Genomic DNA, 25,884 nt, shown 5'->3' with positions numbered 1-25,884 from the left:
AAATACTATAAAATCTAAATGAGAACAGATCGATCTAACAGCTCTTGTAAATCTCCATGCTGGCAAAGCACAAAGAAGGGGCAAACCAGTTCTCAAAACAAAACTGGAAAAAAGCTACTTTGAATTGGAAAAATACTTTATACGTTTTAAGTGGCAAAACAACAAACTGTAATTTTTTATATATTCATATAATTCATATATTCAACAGAGGGAAGTAAACTGTAAACATGGGACATGTCACTTTGTCATTTTCAGTGTTATGTTCTGAAACTGACATGAGCGCTAAAAATCAAACAAAACATCTTTCCCCAAAAGCATCAAAGTAAATCTTCATGAAGCTAATTATTAGTAGAGAGAGCATGACACTTTATTAATCTTAAAATTTAAGTATAAGAAATATAGGGGCCAGCCTGGTGGCGCAGTGGTTAACTGCGCACGTTCCACTTCTCGGTGGCCCAGGGTTCGCTGGTTCAGATCACGGGTGCAGACATGGGACTGCTTGGCACAAAGCCGTGCTGTGGTAGGCGTCCCACATATAAAGTAGGGGAAGATGGGCATGGATGTTAGCTCAGGGCCGGTCTTCCTCAGCAAAAAGAGGAGGATTGGCAGTAGTTAGCTCACAGCTAATCTTCCTCAAAAAAAAAAAAAAAAGAAAAGAAATATAAAAGTAAGTCACTGAGTGTCGCAGCTCAGGTTCTGACCAGTCTTTAAGGATTCAGAACTTCCTAAGTGCATGCTGAGGGGAGTGATCAGAGTGAGAAAGTATCCACTGTTCCTTTCCTGTTTTCATTCAGATATCAACTGCCTTAAGGGGCTGGAAATGAGACAGGTCCCTTTCTGACCCTGAAGCATCAATAATATGTACAGTGTATATGGATACTTGTCACATTTATCTTCCCAACCTGAACAAAAAGACACATTTTTTTCCTTTTTTAGAAATTAAATTTTCTCAAAAACCAGGTAATATTTAAGATGAATTCCTTTGGAGTTTGGACACTCAAGATTTTGATGAACTTTAAGTGTTTTCCTCTTGATGACAATGTACCACCAATTTACGCTTTCCTATTTACCCTATATTTGCTGGTTCCTAGAAAATACATAATATCCTTACTAATATTTTAAAAGTGTTACAGTATAGAGCAGAAAATAGTTACAGTAGCAAATCCTCTCACAATGTTGTTGTAGAAACGGATTCTGATGGTGATATTTACTTGCATAGTCTCCCTTTTTCCTCAGAAGAATCCCATAAGATAAATCCTATTATTATTCTCATCATTTTACAGATGGGGAAGTGAGGCTTGAGAGATTAAGTTCATAACTCAGAAATCTGAACTCCTAACCACTATACACTTCATTGTCTTTCCTAAATAAAGTCAGTTATTCTATTTCAATACCGGCTTTTAGAACCATGTTTTTAACCATGAGGACTTGGAACACCCAAGTTTCATCAAAATGAAATCTTCCCTTAATATCACACATTGTATTTTGTTAGTTTTCTGCTCCTTTTAAATTCTATGATCAGACAGGAGGGGAAAGGAACTAACATTTATTCATATGTATTATAATGCCAAGAACTGTGCTGAGCAACTCAATAACTTCACCTTATTTAATTCTTATAGTCTTCCAATGAGGTATCTTTAATTTTACAGGTGAGGAACTAAGCCTCAGGAGGTTAAATAATTTCCTCAAAAGCAAATGGCTAATAACTTACAGAGCTGGGCTCTGTACTCAGGTTTGCACAACGCAAAGTCCTTGGGTTTCTTTTTAACCTTACCCTGATACCTTCCAGAGTGCAGAAACCATAGTACTTTAAGAAATACACATGTTATATAACAGACGAAACACAGCATACTACATTACTGCACGTACCATACAAATATACAAAACATTAAGAATTCATTAAAGGATTTGTAAGTCTCTAAAGTTTTCCTATACAAAGTAATATTGTATGAAGATAAAAGACTAAATATTTCTGATATTAAAGCTTCCATTCCACTTCTATTAATCCAAACAAAAAGTTATCAAAAATTAAAATGTTACAGTGACAGCATACTACTACAAAGGTTAAAATATGGAATACATTTTCCTAAGACTTATTGAGGTGTTTGCAATTTCTAGCCAATCTTACCATAAAAGTAAACAAATTCTTCTACTTGAAAATACACCTAAAAAAATCAATGAAAATGTTTAGCTGATGACAACATGGGTGCCATAAAAAAATTAATAGCACAGTAATACTGTCGTCATTTCCTTGATTGAGAAAGAGGTAACATTTCCAGAAAAATCTCCAGGAAAGTAGACAATATTTTATTACCAGTTGAAGGCATCCAGGTTTGCAGCCAAAGAATTTCAAAGCCTCCTAAAATTTTTGCTTTGAGAGGCTTTGAGTATAAGAAATTTACACCTCATTAATGCAATTGTTTTATGAATGAAAGATACCGGTATAAGACTTTAAGAGTTGTAATGTTCTCCAAAATTGAAGTATCATCTCATACCTAGTATTCAATGTATTAGAAGATTTACCAGGTAATCTCCTGCTTAGCAGTGAGGAAACTGTCATCATTTGCAGTTCTCAGCACTTTTATATCACAGAAATTCATGATGCATTTTTGTCATATAATTTTACTTCTTCATTTTCCTCATGAATGTGTAGAATTAAGTGAAATCATAACATTCTTTTTAAGAACACTGTCAGATTTCTTTTAGGACACCATAAAGATGTTAACACAAAGTTTCAAGATTCACGTAAATATCTCAATTCTATAACTGAGTATCTGCCTGATTTACTCTCCATCACAGAATTTTACAAACGTCTGAAGTTAAGACTTACCTGCTTCATTGTTAATTGGGAACTCCCACAGTTTCCCCTCTTTCGTCCACTGGATCATCTCTTCAAAACCATTCTGAAAGGGCTGTTCATTTACTGCGGCTAACTGCTTAGCAAATTCCACATCCCACAGTGAAGGCGCTGTCTCTGTTTAATAAAAGCATTCCAAATAAGTACAAGTCAATGTAAATATCTTTATTTCTAAAAATGTTATGATCAACTCTGAATTGGTAATACATTTTCAGACCTTGAAGCTCATAATTAAACAGTATATAATGAAAGGTCACTCTCTGAAAGCTAAAACTGAAAAAAAATGATGTATAAAGACTACAACTACAAAAATTGCAAGTCTTAACTTTTGTTTCACTACAATATCAGGTAATCAATTCCTAAAGTCTCACTGCCCCCTCTACTGGAAAGGAAAAAAGGAAATGTATATTTTGTTTAAGGATGTTTTAATGAATGTGAATATTTTTTACACAACACGTGACTTTGATTCCAGCCGGTTTATCTCTATTTTTAGTCTGTCAAGGTAAGTCACTAATGTACTACTAATAAAGACCAAAATAGTTAAATTATCATAATTTTAATAACAATGATAATAACACTACTACTAACGGATATTGAGCTCTTACTCTGTACTAAATGCTTTTTACGCATTAGTTCATTTAATCCTCACAGCCAACTCTATGAGTAAGGTAATACAGTGTTAGCTTATAACCATCTTCATATCATATGTTTCAATCATTTATTTGCTTTGGAAATTTAAGATATCTTTCAAGAATAAGTCATATTCCCTCTAGTCATCGATGGTGGGAATGCAAAGTGGTAAAACCACTTTGGAAAACAATTTGGCAGATTCTGAGAAAGTTGAGAATACACTTATCATACAACAATTTTACTCCTAGATATTTACCCAAAAGAAAACATATGTCTATACAAAGACTTGTACATGAAAGTTCATGCATGATCATGCCTCACCACACACTGACTGCTGGATATTGAGTATGCTGGCCTAGAACATTTGATACACAGAAAAGATCACAGCAGTTAGGCTCAGTTAGCCACATTTACAGAGTAATCATACAGTGAAATAACTTATCATGGTCACTTTTTTGATTTATTCAGTGGCCACTGATCAACTTATGTCTTTTCCATGATCATCATCCTGATCCTGATCATCATTAACAGCTGCCAATTAGTGAATGTCCACGGTGTTCCAGGCACTGTGCCTGACACTAATTATATTACTTCATTTAATATTTGAGATGTATGTATTTACCTCATTTTATACATGGGGAAAGGGAGACTCAGAGAGGTTCGTACAGCAGAATCTGAATTTGAATAACCAGATCTACCCAACACCAAAATTCTTTCTATTAAGCTATACTGCCTCTCAGCTCTATATTACTCCAGGATAAGCAATAGGGTCTATGACCCTATCCTTTGCAGCAGTGGTCAGAACTTAGTGGGGAGCAAAATGTCGGAATTATGGGACAGAAGAACTCATTCATTCAGTCAAATAATTATTAAATACCAACTATATGTCAGGTATTATTTTAGGTGGGAGGGAAATAGCAGCGAATAATCACTAAAATTAAGTTTGCACATTCTTGTTATTCTTGTATTTAATTGGGAACAAGACATTCTTTAGACTCATGCAACTATAGCTTATTAAAACAGTACCTTCGTTAGAGTAAATTTACATAAATTTGGACATTATTTTCCTTATTAGAGTATAATAATTTTATACTGTTTTATAAAATACATATAACTGCAGTACTTCCTTGCCAGCTAATTTCAGTTTTAGGAATAAGATTTCTGATTAAAAAAAGCAAGCTAGTTCCTTCAAGAACTAAGTGCCTCTTCTGGCTTTCATTAGGTGGACAATAGTAGCTGCCCTGACGACAAATTCCCTTTTTGAGGCAAGCTTAACAGCTGCCACTTCAACACAGGAGAGGTGATCCATTCTCCATGCTTGTATTTTGTATTCCCTTTTCATCAGACAGGACAGAATGCAGTTTTCCTAATACAAGAAGGGGGGTTGTTGTCTTAGCTTCACCTTCAGTTTAAATGAACAAACACTGATTAACTCCTTTCCTCTATGGATATATACTTACAGCTCAATTTGTTCAAAAAAAAGATTTAAGATTTACAATAACTAATTCCTCTTATTTGTAAGTCAACTGGCTAGGTGCTGCTGGGTATATAATCAATGAGACCTAGCTCCTGATATCAAGGAGTTTATCAAATAGTGGGAAAATCAGATATTTATATAAGCTGATAGGAAGATTAAATGAGCCACTGGAGGCTTGCCCAGGAACTCAAATATAAAACTTGCAATTATTTCTACCAAGGTCCAAAAACCTAACTTACAATCTTTATAAATGGAAGTCACTTGTAAGCTGGAGACCATCTGTACTGAGTTTCTTCGTTTATTTTAAATTATCAGTAAACCAAAGTTAATGTCAGGCAAGAGGATGCTTGTATTTCTCTTTTAGTTAGACCTAAAATGGCAAACTTGAAGGATTTGACTTCTTACCCAAAGAAGAAAGGGGGAAGAATAGAGAGCAAAGACTAACCATGTTTTAAGAAAAAACACTATAGGTCTGCTAAATACATTCCCTGAATGCTCTTCTTCCCATGTCTTAAATAGTCAGTAAATCACTTCAGTAAGTTACTTCCATAAACGCTATCTTCTCACCTAGACAGTGAGTTGCCTTAGGACAGAAACACAGTTTATCTTTACGTAATAGCACAGAGGAAGTAGGTGATCATTAATGTTCTAACCCAGGTTAGTAGCCAACCTGTAGCTCTGGATTCAGGCAGCTGGTAGTACTTACCTCCCATTGTCTCACAGAATGCAACATTTCCAGGGAGAAATCTGACCAAGACCAGCAATGTCAACAACTACACTCATAAGCAAGATCCAGGCCGACGGCAGGGTGGAACATGAAAACACCTAACTTGTATGCAGTCAAAACATTAAGGATGTTTTTGAAACATGGAATGTTTCTACACCTGAGAAATAGTGTTGCTCTTTTCTTAACAAACCTGCTTCAGGTGCCTCTTCAGTAATTGCCTTAAGATCAAAGATATTAAGTCTCTTTCCCTTGAATATATTTTTCCTAAGACTGAAAAAGAAAAAACAATTTATTTTAATGAATATTTTTATACATGATCAACAAAAAAATTGTTTATGAGAAGAAACTTTTATAAAAATATTCAACATAGAAATTAAAAATAATTCTAAGACCCACAGCAGACATTTTAACTAAATTGCCACATCTTTAGGACTGATAACTAAAAATAGAACCAATGCTGTTGAATTTTTGAATCATAATACAACAAGCAGTTAAAGCAGTTTAATTTCCAAAATACCTAACTGAAAAGACTAACTCAATTTGCCATAATTTTTACTTGATCCATTTCATATTAAGGTTTTAGAAAACTCAATGTTGTAGAAAGCTATCAGAATATGCTAAATTAGAAGTTGTTAAAGTCCACATTTCTGTGTCCTTAAAGGGCAGAAAACACTGCATGTTTAACTACAAATTATAACTATAAAAGATTACACAGATAAATAAAAACATTCCCACTTATAAAGCAATCGTTTTGTAATTTTAAAATAACAATTAACTTTCTTCACATAACTATTTTTAATTAACTGTTGAAATTAATGTCAGAGTTTAATAGGTAACTCTTCCTTGTACAATTTTAATCAACTGCTTTATGCATCAATTCACATTCCTATTGAATAAATTTACTGGCAGATTAAAATCCAGTTTATAAACTAAAAGGTTAGTTTTCTAAATAATTTTGAATTCCGGATCAAATTACTTTTTTCTACTAAATTAACTGAAAAATGCAAATATCATATTAAAAAGATAAAGTGATCTCAAGTCATGTGAAGTTTCCCTCTAGCAAGTCCCCAAATACTTGTCAACAAAGGCATTTATGCCCAGAACCATCCTCAACCCCTGCACTCTCCCTCACCTTCACGTCAGGTCAACAGGATGATGGACTACAGTAACTCACAGTAAGAAGGGAATGATTTGCTAAAGTCCAGAATTTTAAAAGAGGAAGGGAAGGGAACAGACATTTGCTGTGTATCTTCTGTATATAGTTTACACGTTTCCCTCCTATTCCTCAAGAAAGGCATTTAAGCTAGGCTTCATTTCAGCATTTTATAGATGGGGAAACAGACTGATGGGTCTGTGCAAGTTGCCCCAGGCACAGCATTCGTCAGTGGCACAGTGCCAGGATTGGAAGGCAGGCCAGCATGACTCCAAAGCCAGTGCTCACACTCATCTTTGTGAGTGACTCACACCTCTCATCTCTAACCGAAGGAATCAGTCTAGAGTACGTTTTTGGTGACCAGTCCAGACCTGGATTGTCTCAGGCTGTCCCAAGTCAGAGCAGGGTGGACAACTTGGTATCTCATTATTGCTTCCCCTTATTCTAGAGTCCCTTAGTCAGCTTTTTAACACAGTCATTACATGCACATAAACCCCTTTCCTACTTTTTTAGCTTGTCACTTTTTAATTTTTAATGACAGTTAATATCATTAAAAGTCAAATTACGACATAGCATTCTGATATAGTTGCATGGAACCATCTCAGAGGACTGAAGTTAAATATATTTGAGAAATCTTAACTAAAACGCCAAGTACACATTCTGTTGTATTCAGTAATATGTCAGAGATATAAAAGCACTTTAAATTAGTAATTCAAATAATCTTCCAAAGTCATTGTATCCTCCTGAACTTCCTTTGTTAACTACTGACCATCTTTTCCAATCTTCCTGTACAAATTAATAATTTAACTCAAGTTGCTAAGATTATACTTAAAACAAAATCCATGGCATACACAATGCATTGAAAACACTAATTGTGAGCACATCCTGGGTTAGTTTTTCTCAGACCATGCTAAATATCTGGTTCCTCCTCCAGAACTATCACTTCATGGGCTTGAAGGAGAGAAAAAGAACAGAAATTTTATGTAAATACAGACAGCTTTCTATTATAAAACAACTATGTAAGGCATGACTTAGCATCTTCAAGAACTGCAAATTACCAAATTCAAAATGCCACAAATCACCTACTACTTTAGGGTATTATAATGAACTTCTTTTTTTGATGGTGGGTTATTTCTCTAACATATGAAGAAAGATGATTATATCAACAGATATAAAGGGTATATGAATATACATTGTTAGGTACATAATCAGAATGAAAAATAATGCCTCTTGCAAAACATTCATTTGTTCAGAATTCAGTCAGCTCCACTTATTCTAAACGAGGAGACCTTTATTCATTGTAGGTAAATGTGAAGCAGGGCCCATTTTGATTTATGGTATAGAAAATTCTAGGACTGCTAAACCCAGAACATCTTTCCCTCTCTAGGAAATGGTACATGGACAGTAAGAAGACAGATATAAATGCATCCATAATGCTCAGATATCGATTGGCAATAAAGTAAATCTACAGTTCAACAAACGAAACCAAACAGACTGCAAAGCTTCAATACCTTTTCCTAAGATCAGCGGTCTTCTCCTGGCCACCATAATCGTCAGATCCTTCATCAAACTGAATCTGATGCACTGGTCTCGTGCTAACTCGAGCTGTGGCAGACTTGGCAACTTTCATATCTGATATTATGTTACTGAAACTGAAATAAGAAAAAGGTCAAGTGTATTGCAAACATTAGCTACAGAGTAGTAACAAACTTACTCAAACATGAGATTCACATCACTTAATTCATACTTTACTTCTATGCACTAATACAACATAAAAACTTATGTTTACATACAAGATTATACGTCACACATTAACATTCACATTTCACAGACCACTAAGATTTATGCTTCCCTCTTTTAAAGATGTTCTTCAGAAATGTTCATTTTAAACATTAAATTAAAAGTGTCACGAAAAATTAACATCCAGATAAGGTGATATATAATCAACGTCTGTATAATTATCACCTGGATTAAAAAACTAAATTAAAGTTGAAATTTAGCCACATTTTTTGTTGCCTTGCATTTCTGAAAATATAAATACAATGAGTGATCTGACTGACAGTCCAGTCACCTGTATTTGTTAATTTCCCAAGGTAAATCTGGTACACATGCTCACTGAGGACGACTGATTTAGATCACCCTTAAAAACAAAGCAGAGCCACCACTGACTACATTGCAGCAGCAGGCGGGATAACTTGGCCTAAAGTAATGGAGATGAGATGAGTGGAAAGATGTCAGCTAAAACATAAGAATAAGAGGAAAAAGAGAAGGAAAGAGGCCTGAAGATTATCATACTGTGTGTAAGACCAGCAAATTATTTAACTGAAAAAAATTAATCTTCTCAGAGAAACTGTCTTATTCTGTTATTTACTTATTTTTAAGAACATTACTAAATTTATCATTTCTTTTTCAGGGACCAAAAAAAAAAATGCATAATTTCTCAAAAGAAAAGCTTAACCATTCAATTAGTCTTTTAAAAACTGCAATCTTGGGGCCAGCCTCATGGCGTAGTGGTTAAGTTTGTGCACTCTGCTTCGGCAGCCCAAGGTTCACAGGTTTGGATCCCAGGCGTGGACCTACACACCACTCATCAAGCCACACTAGGGCGGTATCCCACATGCAAAACAGAGGAATACTGGGACAGATGTTTGCTCAAGGACAATCTTCCTCAAGCAAAAAGAGAAAGACGGGCAACAGATGTTAGCTCAGGGCCAATCTTCCTCACCAAAAAAACCCCCTGCAATCTTACTTAAGACATGAGTTTAAAAAAAAGCCAAATTGCTAATATTCCATCTATGAAGCATATTTTATATATAAATGAATCTATTATATATATTACTCACCAGTCACATAAAAAATAGCCTACTTTGAGATATCAGCCTTCCTGGCATAACTATTTGATTCACTAACCTAATTTTAGGTCTTTCTCCTTCTTTCTGTGCCCTTGAGTCTTCCTCGTGCTGCCGGAGCTGCCTGAGCAGCTCTGACTTGGTTGTCTGCTTGTCAAAAGGGAGAGAATCTGCAACAGCAGATGCAGCAGCCACCAACTCAGGACTCAGGGACTCACTTCTGAAAAAGAAAATGAAAAACAAATGAGAAAGAAAAAAGAGGGATTACTTATTATGCCATTAGTATAGTGGAATGTAAAATGAATTTTTTCAGAGGAAACTTTTGCTGTTCAAAAAGGTACTCAATTTCTGACGAAATCAAGAATTCTTAAATATTAGGTATTGGTTTTATATAAATTTTGAAATGTTAAAGGTTAAAGTTCATGGACACTTGCTGAAGCACAACACTAAGTCAGAACAATACATTAAGGTGGAAAGGTGAGGGATCAGCCTTAAAAATTATAAATTGGTAGATTGTTTAAATTAGATGTCATTTTATTTCAAAAACAATATATATTGTAAGCAAATATAAGAGTGGCTAACCCTGTTCATACAAGCTGTAACCCGAAAACTGGAAACAACCCAAAAGTCTATTCCAGGAGAACAGATAAATCGTGATATATCTATACAATGGAATAGTGCTCAGTTCACACCACAAAATGAAGGAAACTGAAAGAAGCTGTTTAAATAAAAAAGAGTATATACTGTATGATTCCATTTATATAAATTCTAGAAGAGGCAAAACTAATCTAAAGTGTAAAAAAATCAGAATAGTGCTTTCCTCAGGACAGAAGGCTACTGACAGGTAAGACGAAAATGGGAAATGCTCTGCATCTTACTAAGTGTGTGGGTTACACGGGCATATTCACTAAGCAAAATCCTACAGCTAAGATTTGCACACTTTAATGCATGTAAATTTTACCTAAAAAAAAACCTCATAAATCATTAATACCATCAGGTAGAAGGTGAAAAGCAAGTAAAGGCATAGATGATACAAGAATAGCAAAATGTTGGGGTCTGGCCCAGTGGCATAGTGGTTGGGTTCATGCACTCCACTTCAGTGGCCTGGGGTTCACAGGTTCAGATTCTGGGAGCAGATGTACACATCGCTTGTTAGCCATGCTGTGGCGGCACCCCACATACAAAATAGAGGAAGACTGGCACAGATGTTAGATCAGGGCCAATCTTCCTGACACACACAAAAAGAATAGCAAAATGTTGATAATTATTGAAGCTGGGTGATAGGTATAGAGGGTTTGTTATATGATTTTGCTTACTTTGTTTATGTTTTAAATTTTCCATAAAGAAAAAACTAAAAAAAACACAAAAACTATCAAAAACCTACTCTTTAGTAAATTAGGGTAAGTTCATAGAAAAATACGCCAGACATAAAAAGAAATTATTTACATTTTTTTTTTTTTCCTGAGGAAGATTCACCCTGAGCTAACATCTGCTGCCAATCTTCCTCTTTTTGTACGTGAGCCACCATCAGAGCATGGCCACTGACAAGATGAGTAGTGTAGGTCCATGCCCAGGAAATGAACACAGACCCCCAAAGTGGAGAGCACCAAACTTAATCATTAGGCCACTAGGACTGGCTTTTTTTTTTTTTGGCTGGGAAAGATTCACTCTAAGTTAACATCTGTTGCCAATGCCCCCCCGCCCCCCACAAAGCCCAAGTATATAGTTGTATATTTTAGTTGTGACTCCTTCTAGTTCTTCTATGTGAGCTGCTGCCACAGCATGGCTACTGACAGATGAGTGGCGTGGTTCCACCACACTCAGGAACCGAACCCATGATGCCAAAGCGGAGTCCAACAGACTTTAACTGCTAGGCCATCAGGGCTGGCTCCACATTTTTTAATTCACTAAGAACTGCCATCTCAGTAAGCAGGATCCAAATTAATATTTTACTATACCTGTCTTTCTATATTATGATCTGTTGTGTAATAAGCAAATCAAAGTTCCCAAATCCCTGAAGTTGTTGGATAAAGATTTTAAGGACTTTACTTACTAAGATATGGGAGATCTACAATCTGATTAGAAGAAAAATAGGAGTATAAAAAGAGGAAATATAATAATTAGTTAAAATGAAATGTGCTACTTTCAAAACTATTATCTGTGAATAAGGATTAAACCTTATCCCAATTTCTTTTATAACTACTTGTGAAGTTTACTTTCAAATTTTAATGTGTATATTTGATCAGAGTATGCAAAGACTATAGATGGGTATTCATTTTCTAGAAGCACACATTTTATGATAATGGTGCTCTTTATAGTCATAGCTTCTGGCTTTATAATTTGAAATGTTCTAATTAACAAAAATTGTGGAGGAGCCTCTCTCATTGAGAAAATAATTTTTACATACAGGGATCTTTCTACATTGATTTAAACAAGCTGATGGGAACTTGTTGAAATATCTTTTAACAATCCATTCTACCCTATAATCAGGCTATTTCATGAATACATACTTTTTTACTTTATACCCTTCTGTACTTTCTGAATTTCTTTAAAGTGAATTATACAACATATACAATTTCAGAAAGGGAATCCTGATAAGGGGAAAGATACTATTGGGTGGACACACAAACGGCGTAACTTTTGGCAGGCAAATTGGCAATAAATATCAAGAGCCTAAAAAAGAAGCAAATCCTTTAACCTAGCAATTCCACTTCCAGGAGTATTTGTCTAAAGAAAGTAAAACAGCTTTGTGGAATCTGAGGGATACAGCACGCTCCAAACTCGAGGCCTAAGCAGTTCCATCTCGTGCTTGAAAGGTGTCTGCACGTCTTTATCCCTAACTGTATTTCAGGTCTTTGTTCAAATGTTACGTTACCAGGGTTCTTCCCTGATCACTTTTTAAAAAATAGCACCTCTCCAGCCCCACCACTCTTATTTTTCATGTTTCTTCATCTGACATACTGTGTGTGTAGTGTAAGTACACCCCCTCTCCCGCCACCACCACCTCCCCCCACCATAATGTAGGGTGTAGAGACTTTGTTTTGTTCAATGTTCTATTTCCATCACTTTGAACAGAGCCTGAGATATAATGGCAACGGAAAGTTGCTGAATGAATGGACAAATGATGTGTATCATCATTTTATACTTACAAAAAGCTAGAAATAATCTAAATTTCAAGTAGGAGAGCAATTAACTGAGTAATAGCTAAAGCTTTCTTACTGGATGATCAGAGCAGGTAGTTGCTTGGTTAAAAGAAAGTTAAAGTAGCAGCTAGAAATTTTGGTTACTGCTGCACCCACTAGGGCTTGTTAGATTCCAGATACACTCAGATTGACAAAACTACCAGACACGCCTGGCCCCAACTATTCACAAAGATGAAAGACAGAACCATAGCAGGATAGCAGGGCAGCCTCAGGTGTCGCTCCCTGCAAGAGTCCTTACGGCACTTATGTTGGTGAAACTTCACACAGCCATCCAAGAGCCATTACGGAGGTGCAGCAGCTTCCTGGCATAGTGCCACACAAGAACCGGTATCACACGCCACAGGCAGTTTCCAGGGTCCCTACAAGGGACATGCAGTACAACTGCACTCAAGGAAGCCCTAAGCATGGGATCCCCATAAGGCATCTTATAGTTCTCCCAATCCAGACGCAATCAATCAATCAGGGGTCAATTATACCATAACAGTGTTTTCTATAATACACCTGACACCTACAGTTATCAGCTTACCAGGTGCAGCAGATTGTATTTTCAGAAAATAGAGACAGAAATATTTCTGGTTGCATATGCTCTTCCAAAATCTTGCAACATCCCCATTGAAAGGGGAAATCGAGAGAGAAGGGGCAGAGCAAAATGGCAGGGTGAGCTGACCCGGGATTCTCTCCCCTCCAAAATACAACAAAGGATTGGAAAAACTGAATTTCAGAGAATAAATCTAACGTCAACACATTAGAGACCTACAATACCAAGAAGGCGGAGATCATAAACCTTGCTCACAGCCTCAGAGGCCCTGGAATGGATAGGAGAGAATGTCGCTCCCTCCCCTAGAGTCCGCCGATGGCTGCCGCGCCTCCGGGAAGGAGCAGGGGAGGGGCCACGTGACCGGGGGATCATCCAGGACTCCTGTTGCTGGTTCAGTGGAAACCCGCCAACGGCCGAAAGCTTCCATGGGCGGGGACCCCATAAACCCAGTGCCTTGGGAGACCAGAGAACAGAACCGATCTGAATCCAGATCGGCACGTGAGAATAGCAGCCCCTCCCTCCCGGCAAAGCCACTGGGCGCCGCCATCTCGCCCGAAGGTGGAGAGCTCAGAACACGCGGCTCTCCACCCCCATCTAGTGGCAACAGGCTGTAACTGCAACCGAATTCCACCACCATGTGGAAAAACCGCTCCTCTACCATCCAGCAATTTATAAAAGCCCCAGACCAGAAGGAAAACAATAAAAACACAGAATTAAGTCCTTAGGACTTGGAATTAGGTAAACTAAGTAATAATGAGTTCAGAGCAGCTATAATCAAAAAACTCAATGAGGTAGAGAGAAAGATAGAGAAACAAGCCAATGAGTTCCGGCGTTACTTCACAAAAGAGATTGAAATCATAAAGAAGAATCAAACAGAATTACTAGAGATGAAAAACACAATGGACCAGATAAAACACAATACGGATTCCCTGAATGCCCGTGTAGACAACATAGAGGAGCAAATTAGCATAATCGAGGAGAGACAGGCTGAATGGCACCAGACAGAGGAAGAAAGAGAACTAAGAATTTTAAAAAATGAGGAAAATCTGCGAGAGATAGTGGATTCAATGAGGAGTAAGAACTTAAGGATCATAGGAATTCCCGAGAACATGGAAAAGGAAAATGGAGCAGAAAGTGTGCTTAACGAAATTATTGAAGAGAACTTCCCAAATCTAGGGATTGACGGAGAAATGTGTGTAGAGGAAGCTTTGAGATCTCCTAGATTTGTCAATGTAAAAAGACCTACTGAAAGGCACATAGTTGTACAATTGGCAAGAAGGAAAGATAAAGAGAGAATACTCAGGGAAGTAAGAAAAAAGCAGAGAATAACCTACAAAGGAGCCCCTATCAGACTTTCAGTGGATTTCTCTACAGAAACCTTACAAACTAGGAGAGAATGGAGTGACACGTTCAAAGCTTTAAAAGATAAAAATCTTCAGCCAAGAATACTCTATCCAGCAAGAATTTCCTTCAGATATGAGGGAGAAATTAAATCTTTTCCAGACAAACAAAAGTTAAGGGAATTTGTAACTAAAAGCCCTCCACTACAAGAAATCCTCAAGAAGGCTCTCATACATGAAAAAAGAAAAAAGGGAGAAAGGGGTCACAATCCACAGACTAGGGAGACCGATGGATAGAACCAGAACAGGATAGAAAATATGCAACTATAGCATTACGGTAAAGGTAAGGAAACTACCAAAGCAAGCATGATCTTACCACTCTAACTACAAATTCATAACACGAGTTGGAATAAGAAATGAAAATAATTATTTAGGAGGGGAAGAGCAAAGGGTCTAAATCAGTATTGGCCAAGTAAGTAAGAGACCACCAGAGAATAGACTATATTACACACGAGATTCTAAATACAAACTTCAGGGTAGACACTAAAATAAAATACAGAACAGAGTCACAAATCATAAATAAGGAAAAATCTAAGAAACCCAGCATAAGAAATTGCAGTATTAAAAGGGTGGGCTAAAGCACACAGGAAAACAAGATAATGCGCGACAGATTGACAGCATTAAGTCCACATGCATCAATAATCACTCTCAATGTAAACGGATTGAACTCTCCAACAAAAAGACACAGAGTGGCAAAATGGGTTAAAGAACAAGATCCAACAATTTGTTGCCTCCAGGAAACACACCTCAGCCCCAAGGACAAACACAGGCTCAGGGTGAAGGGGTGGAGGACAATACTTTAAGCTAATAGCAAGAAAAAAAAGGCAGGTATTGCAATTCCTATATCAGACAAAGTGGATTTCAAAATAAGACAGGTAAAGAGAGACACAGAGGGACAATATATAATGATCAAAGGGACACTTCATCAAGAAGAAATAACGCTTATAAATATCTATGCACCCAACACAGGAGCACCAAGATTCATAAAGCAACTATTAATAGACCTAAAGGAAGATGTTGAAAACAACACAATAAGAGTAGGGGACCTCAACACCCCGCTAACATTAATTGACAGATCATCCAGACAGAAAATCAACAAGGAAATAGTGGAGCTAAATGAAAAACTAAAACAATTGGACTTAATAGACATATATAGATCACTTCACCCTAAAAGAGCTGAATACACATTCTTCTCAAGCGCACATGGAACATTCTCAAGGATAGACCATATGTTGGGAAACAAGGCAAGCCTCTACAAATTTAAAAAAATTGAAATAATAACAAGCATCTTCTCCAATCGTAATGCTATAAGGCTAGAAATTAATTACAAGAAAAAAGCTGAGAAAGGCACAAAGATGTGGAGACTAAACAACACACTATTGAACAAGCAATGGATCATTGAAGAAATTAAAGAAGAAATAAAAAAATGCCTGGAAACAAATGAAAATGATAGCATGCCATACCAACTCATATGGGATACAGCAAAAGCTGTATTAAGAGGAAAATTCATGGCAATACAGGCACATCTTAACAAACAAGAAAAATCCCAAAGCAGCAATCTTAAACTACACCTAACTGAACTAGAGAAAAAAGAACAAATAAAGCCCAAAGTCAGCAGAAGGAGAGAAATAATAAAAATCAGAGCAGAAATAAATACTATTGAAACGAAAAAGGCAGTAGAAAGGATCAATGAAACAAAGAGCTGGTTTTTTCAGAAGATAAATAAAATTGACAAACCCCAAGCCAGACTTAAAAAGAAAAAAAGGGAGAAAGCTCAAATAAACAAAATCAGAAATGAAAGAGGAGAAATAACAACAGACTCTACAGAAATACAACGGATTATAAGAGAATATTACGAAAAACTATATGCCAACAGAATGGATAACCTAGAGGAAATGGATAAACTCTTGGACTCCTACAATCTCTCAAAGCTCACTCAAGAAGAGGCAGACAATTTCAAGACCAATCACAAGGAAAGAGATTGAAACAGCAATCAAAAACATCCCAAAGAATAAAACCCCAGGACCAGATGGCTTTCCTGGGGAATTCTATCAAACTTTCAGAGAGGATTTAATATGTATCCTTTTCAAGCTATTCCAAAAAATTAGGGAAGATGGAACACTTCCTAACACATTCTATGAGGCTAACATCACGCTGATACCAAAACCTGACAAGGACACCACGAAAAAAGAGAACTACAGGCCAATATCACTGATGAACGTAGATGCAAAAATTCTAAACAAAATTTTGGCAACCAGAATTCAGCAATTCATCAAAAGAATCATACATCAGGATCAGGTGGGATTCATACCAGGGACACAGGGATGGTTCAACATCCACAAATCAATCAACGTGATACACCACATCAACAAACTGAGGAATAAAAACCACATGATCATCTCAATAGATGCAGAGAAGGCATTTGACAAGATCCAACAGCCATTTATGATAAAAACTCTGAACAAAATGGGCATAGAAGGAAACTACCTCAACATAATAAAGGCCATATACGACAAACCCATAGCCAACATCATACTCAATGGGCAAAAACTGAACTCCATCCCCCTGAAAACAGGAATGAGACAAGGATGCCCTCTATCACCACTCTTATTCAACATAGTACTGGAGGTCCTGGCCAGAGCAATCAGGCAAGAAAAAGGAATAAAAGGAATCCAAATAGGGAGGGAAGAAGTGAAACTCTCGCTGTTTGCAGATGACATGATCTTATATATAGAAAACCCCAAAGAATCCATTGGAAAACTCTTAGAAGTAATCAACAACTACAGCAAAGTTGCAGGGTATAAAATCAATTGCATAAATCAGTAGCATTTCTATATTCTAATAATCAACTAACAGAAAAAGAACTCAAGAACACAATACCATTCACAATCGCAACAAAAAGAATAAAATACCTTGGGGTAAATTTAACTAAGGAAGTGAAGGACCTATATAATGAAAATTACAAGGCCTTTCTGAGAGAATTGGATGACGACATAAGGAGATGGAAAGACATTCCATGTACATGGATTGGAAGAATAAACATAGTTAAAATGTCCGTTCTACCTAAAGCAATCTACAGATTCAACGCCATCCCAATCAGAATCCCAATGACATTCTTTACAGAATTACAACAAAGAATCCTAAAATTCATATGGGGCAACAAAAGACCCTGAATTTCTAAAGCAATCCTGAGAAAAAAGAACAAAACGGGAGGCATCACAATCCCTGACTTCAAAACATACTACAAAGCTACAGTAATCAAAAAAGCATGGTACTGGTACAAAAACAGGTGCACAGATCAATGGAACAGAATTGAAAGCCCAGAAATAAAACCACACATCTACGGACAGCTTATCTTTGACAAAGGAGCTGAGGGCATACAATGGAGAAAAGAAAGTCTTTTCAACAAATGGTGCTGGAAAAACTGGAAAGCCACATGTAAAAGAATGAAAATTGACCATTCTTTTTCACCATTCACCAAAATAAACTCAAAATGGATTAAAGACCTAAAGGTGAGATCTGAAACCATAAGGCTTCTAGAAGAAAATGTAGGCAGTACACTCTTTGACATCAGTATTAAAAGGATCTTTTCGGACACCATGCCTTCTCAGAGAAGGGAAACAACAGAAAGAATAAACAAATGGGACTTCATCAGACTAAAGAGCTTCTTCAAGGCAAATGAAAACAGGATTGAAACAAAAAACAACCCACTAATTGGGAAAAAATATTTGCAAGTCATATTTCTGACAAAGGCTTAATATCCATAATATATAAACAACTCTCACAACTCAACAACAAAAAATCAAACAACCCAATCAAAAAATGGGCTGGAGACATGAACAGACATTTCTCCAAAGAAGATATACGGATGGCCAATAGGCACATGAAAAGATGCTCATCATCGCTGATCATCAGGGAAATGCAAATGAAAACTGCACCAAGATCTCACCTTACACCCATTAGAATGACAAAAATATCTAAAACTAATAGTAACAAACGTTGGAGAGGTTGTGGAGAAAAAGGAACCCTCATGCACTGCTTGTGCGAATGCAAACTTGTGCAGCCACTATGGAAAACAGTATGGAGATTCCTCAAAAAATTAAAAATAGAACTACCATACGGTCCAGCCATCCCACGACTGGGTATTTATCCAAAGAGCTTGAAGTCAGCAATCCCAAAAGTCCTATGCACCCCAATGTTCATTGCAGCATTATTTACAATAGCCAAGACATGGAAGCAACCTAAGTGCCCATCAACAGACGAATGGATAAAGAAGATGTGGTACATACATATATACAATGGAATACTACTCAGCAGCAAAACAGAACAAAATCATTCCATTTGCAATAACATGGATGGACCTTGAGGGAATTATGTTAAGTGAAATAAGCCAGCTGGAGAAGGACAATTTGTGTATGACTCCACTCATATGAAGAATTTAAAAATGTGGACTAAGAACAGTTTAGTGGCTACCAGGGGAAAGGTGGGGTGGGGGGTGGGCACAAAGGGTGAAGTGGTGCACCTACAACACGAATGACAAACACTAATGTACAACTGAAATTTCACAAGATTGTAACCTATCATTAACTCAATTAAAAAAAAATTGAAAAAAAAAAAGGGGAAATCCACTTCCGCTCCTCTTGTAACTAGGGGAGACTTTGTGACTGCTTCGATGAACAGAATGAGATAGAAGTGACGCACCGTGACTTGTGAGGCTATCAGATAAGGTACCATGCTTTTGCGTGGATCTCTCGAGACATCTGTTCCTGAAACTCAGCTATCATGTTGTGAAGAAGCCCAGGCCACATGGAGAGGCTGTGGGCAAGAGTTCTAGCCAAGAACCCCAAATAGTCTCAACCAACAGCCAGCATCAACCACTGAAACATATGAGAGCAAGCCTTCAGATGATTCCAGATACCAGCCTTGAACCTGCCTCTGCTGACTATCAGTGGAGCAGACACAGCTATCCCTGCCACTCTCCGTCCAAAGTACAGAAAGATGCTGTCCCTGTTAAGCCACTAAGCTTTGGGGTGGTTTGTTATGCAGCAACAGATAACTGGAACAGATTTTTGGTGCCTGGAAGCTGGATGTTGCTATAACTAAAATGTTATGGGAGAGGTTTGGGTGTTGGGCTTTGGTTGGAAGTGGAACCACCTTGAGGTAAGTGTTAGTGAAAGCCAGGGCCTCAAAGAGACTGTTCGAGTTTGACAGCCCTCGAAGAAGCTGACAGTCAGGGCTTTAGGAAAATCAACGGTACTGGAAGCTGAAGAAAAGGAGACACTTTTGTTTAGCAACTTTGTTGCTTATACTGATGCGCAAAATAGGAAATATACTCAATGAATTAGACGATCTATTAAGGAGACTTCCAGACCACGTGTTGAAGGTGTCTCCTGGATTCTTAGTTGCTGATGGTAAAATGTGGCAGGTGAGAGATAAGAACTGTTCCACATAAAGGAGTTAGGACTGGCTGGGATCACAGCCAAAATTGTTTCTCATTCTTTAGCCCTTCCAAACAGCAAACAATGCTAACATTTAGAAGCGGCTTCTGACCAGAGATTAAATCCAGGGCAGTATCAGGAAAACAGCTGTAAAGATGGGCATGACTGTAAAACTCTGTGAAGATCTTGGAAAGATTTAAGATGGTGGCTCAGAGAATCTTTCAAACAGACAACAGGACTTCTAAGAGGAACAAGGGTATGATCCCACAGCCTCTCACAGGAGCTTAATGTAGACCAGGACCTTGGTTGCCAAACTGTGCCCCAGGGCACAGTGGAGCACCACGGGGAACAACCGTATCTGTCACTGACGTGTGAATTACCAACTCAAGGTAGTTCACAGTTTTACCATTAGACTACTGCATTCCTTTCAATGACATCATATCTTTGTGAAGATGATTTTCTGGCAGTTGTGATAAAAAGCAAGTACTCTTCAAAAATCAACGTGGAAGGGGAAATGAGAGTGGTACATGGTGTCCAATGTGATTCTAAGGCCAGGTCATAAAAACAATACAAATTCCTCCTGGCTCACTTTCTCTTGGGACACTGGCTCCTGGAACCCAGTCCCCATGCAGCGAGGAAGCCCAGGCCACAAAGAGAGGCCACATTTAGGTGTTTCTGCTAACAGTCCTAGATAAGGTTTCAGCTAATAGCCAGCATCAACTGCCAAACCTAGGAGTGAGCAAACCTTTAGATGATTCCAGCCCCTGGACTTCTAAGTCTCCCAGCTGAGGCCCCAGGCATCACGGAGGACAGATCAGCCTTCTCCATCACACTCTGTCCAAACTGCTGACTCACAGACTCTATGAGCATAAAAAATGGCTGTTTTCTCCCTCCCCTTCTCTCCCTCCCTTCCAGCCCTTTTCTTCCCTCCTGTCTCCTTCCTTACCCTCCCCTTTCTCCTGTTACCTCTCCTCCTCTGCCCTCTCCACTCTCCCCTCTTGCCTTGTCCTCCCCCCTCCCTCCGTGATCTCCCTCTCCTCACTCCCCCTTTTCCTTACCACTGTTGAGTATTTTTCCTCCTGCACTCCCCGTTTCCTACATTCTCTTTTCTCCTTCCTTCTCTGCCTTTCTCACCTCCCTTCCCCTTCTCCTACCACTACTTTGTTGTTGGGTCCTCATCCATCCCCCTTCCCTAAAAGACTGAAAAAAAAATGGTCGTTTTATGCTGCTATATGTTGGGGCAAGTATCATGCAATCATGGTAACTTTATCCATGGGGTCCAATACATAATACAAATAAAGAAACTAAAAGCAAGCCATGCATGGAACAATGATGACAGTGTATCATGAATCAAAGATGATGATTAACCCAAATCTGTGCATCTGGAATCCCTTAAAAAACAGGGAGAGAGGACAAAAATCATTAAAAGATATATCTTTTAAAACTTGAAACAAATGTACCTCATTTACCAACCTCTTAATGTAGGACCAAAGCCTCTTTGAACATAGGACCACTGTGAGAAGTTCCAAGATATAACATTTATAATATACAACATACCCATAGTATATCCTCCAATATTTCAAATTTTGGTTTCTTTAAAGTAGAAACATGGAGTAAGAACTTAAAAATGCTTACAAAGCAATCTGAGTGCAGAATATTCCTAGATTTTTATGCTTGTCTCATTCATACCTAACTGGAAAACAATTTTTAAAATTACCATTATTGAATCTTTGTGAAGTATTCAACTCATTTTAACCATTTCTATCATGGTTAAATTGTATAATTATAATAAAAAGCACAATGAGTCATAAACAGGTCTGAGAGCTAAAAAAAATCTCACTCTTGATAAGTATTTATGTATGTGTGTATCATCTCATTCTATATACTTTTTTTTGTTTTATTTTGTTTATAAAAAGGAGCAGGAAGTACCTATTATGGGCATATCACTGTTTGAACTACCTTACTTTCTACCACCCAATTGTTTTCCAGCGGTAGTTTTGATACATTGTAGAAACTAAGAAGTCCCAGAAAAATGTTAAGTCATTCTGGGAAACAGAAATCTACACTGTTTGTTCTGCTAAGAGAAGTCAGAGACCAGCATCTTAAAGCCACATACCTTACTATTCCAATCTACGATATCATCAAGTTAAGACACATCATTTATGTATCACTAAAACAAAACACTGCCATTTAATATGCTAAAATATCACTGATTGCACTTAGAATCAGTGAAACATAATACTCTTTTGGCAAGCACAAATAAACACAATATTTTGAGGAAACCACAAAAGCTGAGTGGACTGAGAATTACTGGTCAAAGGAAGTCATACAAAATAGTTGTAATAACATGTTAAAATTCTATCCTCAGTGGAATTAGCCCTGAGCTAACATCTGCCCTGAGCTAACATCTGCTGCCAATCCTCCTCTTTTTTTTGAGGAAGACTGGCCCTGAACTAACATCCGTGCCCATCTTCCTCTACTTTATATGTGGGACGCCTACCACAGCATGGCTTGCTGAGCGGTGCCATGTCCGAACCCGGGATCCAAACCCCGGGCCCACGAAGTGGAATGTTCGCACTTAACCTCTGAGCTACCAGGTGGCCCCTGTCAGTGGAATTTTTTAAAGGGAAATTTTCAATAAACAAGTCCTTCAGAGATGCCAAGCTACTTTCAAATTTGGATGTAAATGATTTGTTAATTTACACCTTAAAGAGGCAATTAATTGGCAGTTAATAACACTGATGAATACGTAAGAGAATGCTTGAAATTCTCAGTTAGATGACTGCTCTTTTCCTCTCTCTAGAGGGTATACAGATGTCCCCTTATTTAAATATAGAACAATAACAGTAGTCTTCACTAATTCAGTACCGCCCATGTACTCTAATTTAAAAAAAAAAGTTTTTCTAAAAGAAAAAGCTGGCTGGAGTTTCAAAAATGATTTTCAAAGAACATTCAAATTGCAGTTCACTTTACCTCTTCTTTGGGGCATCTTCAGGAGCTCTTTGAAGCCTGCCAACTGTGGCCTCCAAACTTCTAAGTTGTCTTCTGTTGGGTGGCTTTGTTGTTTGTACATTTACTGTGCTTAATTCAACTTTCATGCCCTTAATAATGTTTAACAAGTCTTTTTTCGTATTCTCCTTTACGCTGTCTTGGCTCTCCGTCTCCTTGGAAATCTCATGGGTTGGAACAGACTGTTCATCCTTCTTGTTATAGATCACGCTGTTAGTGCCAAAATATCTTTGGATATTATTTTGTGTCCTAGAAAGATGCATTAAAGAAAAAAACCTGAAAAATACAATGCAAAATAATAAAGCAAGATCTCAGAACACTGTTTCTATGTGTTTTTAAAATTTTTCAATTCAAACAGTTTCCTTTTGCTTTTTATTATTGTTAGCAACCGTAACGACAGCAATTTAACATTTATTGAACACGGACTAAGTGCCTAGTCTTGCGTAACATGTTTTATGTACATTTTCTGATACCCACATCAACTCCATAAGGTAGGTATTTCTGCAGATAAGGAAACTGGAAATCAAAGATATGATGTAATTTACCCAAGGTCACATAGCTCAGAGCTCACTAAGGCCTAAGACACACTGATGAACCAAAAATAAGTTACAGATGTGCTGAGATACTGATCACCTAGCCCTTAGGGTGGCTGAGTGAGGTCCGGGGCTACTGGTGCCCCTGTTGCTTCCCTCCTTTTACCTCGGGGTTTTATACAAATATCATTTTCTATTTGTTCCACAACATTAAAAAAAAAAAGGCAAAACACTGACATGGTTAATAAGTTTCAATTTATTATTCTCAAACTCAAAATTACCTGCCAAGTCCTTGCTCTTAACATGATATAACAATATCTCTTTAAAAAGTCATAATTAGGGGCTGGCCCCGTGGCCGAGTGGTGAAGTTCGTGTGCTCTGATGCAGCAGCCCAGGGTTTCGCCAGTTGGAATCCTGGGCGTGGACGTGGCACCACTCATCAAGCCATGCTGAGGCAGCATCCCACATGCCACAACTAGAAGGACCCACAGCTAAGAATATACAACTATGTACCAGGGGGTTTGGGGGAGAAAAGGGAAAAAAAATAAAATCTTAAAAAAAAAGTCATAATTAAACAGCATAAAAATACATTTCTATCAATAAAAAAAGGTTACTTTCTTTAAAAAAAATTTCTAGGTGTTATTCTAATCTGATCAATTTTCTTATTGAGCTATGTGTCATGTAACCAATCACCATTTGTAAGCTAAGCTAAAATGAAACAGAAAAAAGAAGATTCAGTGGCTAGAACTGTCATTCTGCTTTCTTTGCTACATTTGTGAAAAAGAACACAAATGATTATATCTATTTCAAACTCATGCAAAAGATTTCTCAATTCTAAGTAATCCAAATATTTTGTGGTGTTAAAAACTTTTTGATATTTGATATTGAAGAACTTTAAAAACTAATGAATGTGTTAGTTTCAGTAAGAGGGTATAATGTTTAAAAAGTCATTCACTAAGTATAGTGAATATGTACTCTGTGCTGGGCACTACACTAGGCATTGACAATACACTACAAAATATGAATTTCTTGTTCCCTCTCTTTACGAAGCTAACAGGCTAGAGCACTGTTCTTAAACTTTAATGTGCATAGGAATTACCTAGAGGGCTTATTAAAACACAGATTCTTTGGTCCCACTAAGAAATTCTGATTCAGTAGCTTTCTGGAGGGACTCAGAGTCTGCATTTCTAACAAGTTCCCAGGTAACACTGATGCTGCCCATCAGAGGACGAGCTGAGTAGCTTATATTATGTAGTCATTTAACCCTTACAATCTTAGAGCACAGGTTTTATTATTCCTGTTTTATAGAAGAAGAAACTGCTGCTCAAAGAGGTTAAATTTGTGGTTCTTAACCTTTAGAGGTCATGAGTCACCTACGGAGCTTATTTAAAAGAGGTTTCTAAGATTCTTAGTTGGTAAGTTCGTAATGGGGCTCAAAGATCTACACTTAACCAAGACCTCAGGTAATTCTGATGCAATTCATCTTAAGAACCTGCATCAGATCCTGGGGTAAATACTATCTCAAGTTCTCAAAGCTAGCAAATGTAACGCCAGGCTGGGGACATTTAATGAAAGAGAAAATGGCTATTTCCAAAAATCCTGAAACAAACTATTTGTTCTGCTTATGAAAATGTCAGAGATTAACACATCTCGCACTTAAAAATTAGAATGAAAAACCAATTGTATAACTAGTACCCTGACAGTAAACAGGACCCTCATAATATTCAACATATGGTACAACTCAATTTAGGAAAATGCCCCAATTATTTCACATGTGAAAGTCATATTAATGTTAAAGGCATTACAACAGAAAGGTGCCAATCAGGAGAACAAATCTCACATAGAACCCGGACTTCAATGTTTCCTTCCAAGACTGCTATGGTACCACAGAAACCCATCTATATTTATACAGGAAAATCACGCATGTATAGGAAGTAACTCCCTAACACTAAAATAGTAAAACTCAGGCCCTCACTTCCCACCTGAGCTTGTTTCCACGGAGGGCATCTCATTAGCACTTCAAATGCAACACATCCAAAACCACATTCAAGAGCTCCCCTACCAGACTGA

The 25,884-nt window shown here is 37.4% G+C and overlaps 1 protein-coding gene across 2 annotated transcripts in view; it reads right to left on the bottom strand.

Moving 5' to 3' along the window:
* Positions 1-25,884, bottom strand: part of MRPS31 (mitochondrial ribosomal protein S31) — a 39,864-nt gene that overhangs the window by 12,086 nt on the left and 1,894 nt on the right. Inside the window, exons 2-6 of one of the 2 annotated variants that reach the window (XM_005601180.4) lie at positions 23,246-23,530; positions 9,755-9,913; positions 8,356-8,496; positions 5,882-5,961; positions 2,831-2,974 (exon numbers count right to left, since the gene is read on the bottom strand). In XM_005601180.4, the coding sequence (XP_005601237.2) occupies positions 2,831-2,974; positions 5,882-5,961; positions 8,356-8,496; positions 9,755-9,913; positions 23,246-23,530 (809 nt within the window). Of the gene's footprint in view, positions 1-2,830; positions 2,975-5,881; positions 5,962-8,355; positions 8,497-9,754; positions 9,914-23,245; positions 23,558-25,884 lie in introns of both variants that reach the window. The other variant, XM_014732060.3, reaches the window with a different exon arrangement.

Source organism: Equus caballus, chromosome 17 (assembly GCF_041296265.1).
Source record: "Equus caballus isolate H_3958 breed thoroughbred chromosome 17, TB-T2T, whole genome shotgun sequence".
In the NCBI taxonomy this organism is placed as follows: Eukaryota; Metazoa; Chordata; class Mammalia; order Perissodactyla; family Equidae; genus Equus; species Equus caballus.
This window is presented reverse-complemented; position numbering and strand designations above follow the sequence as displayed.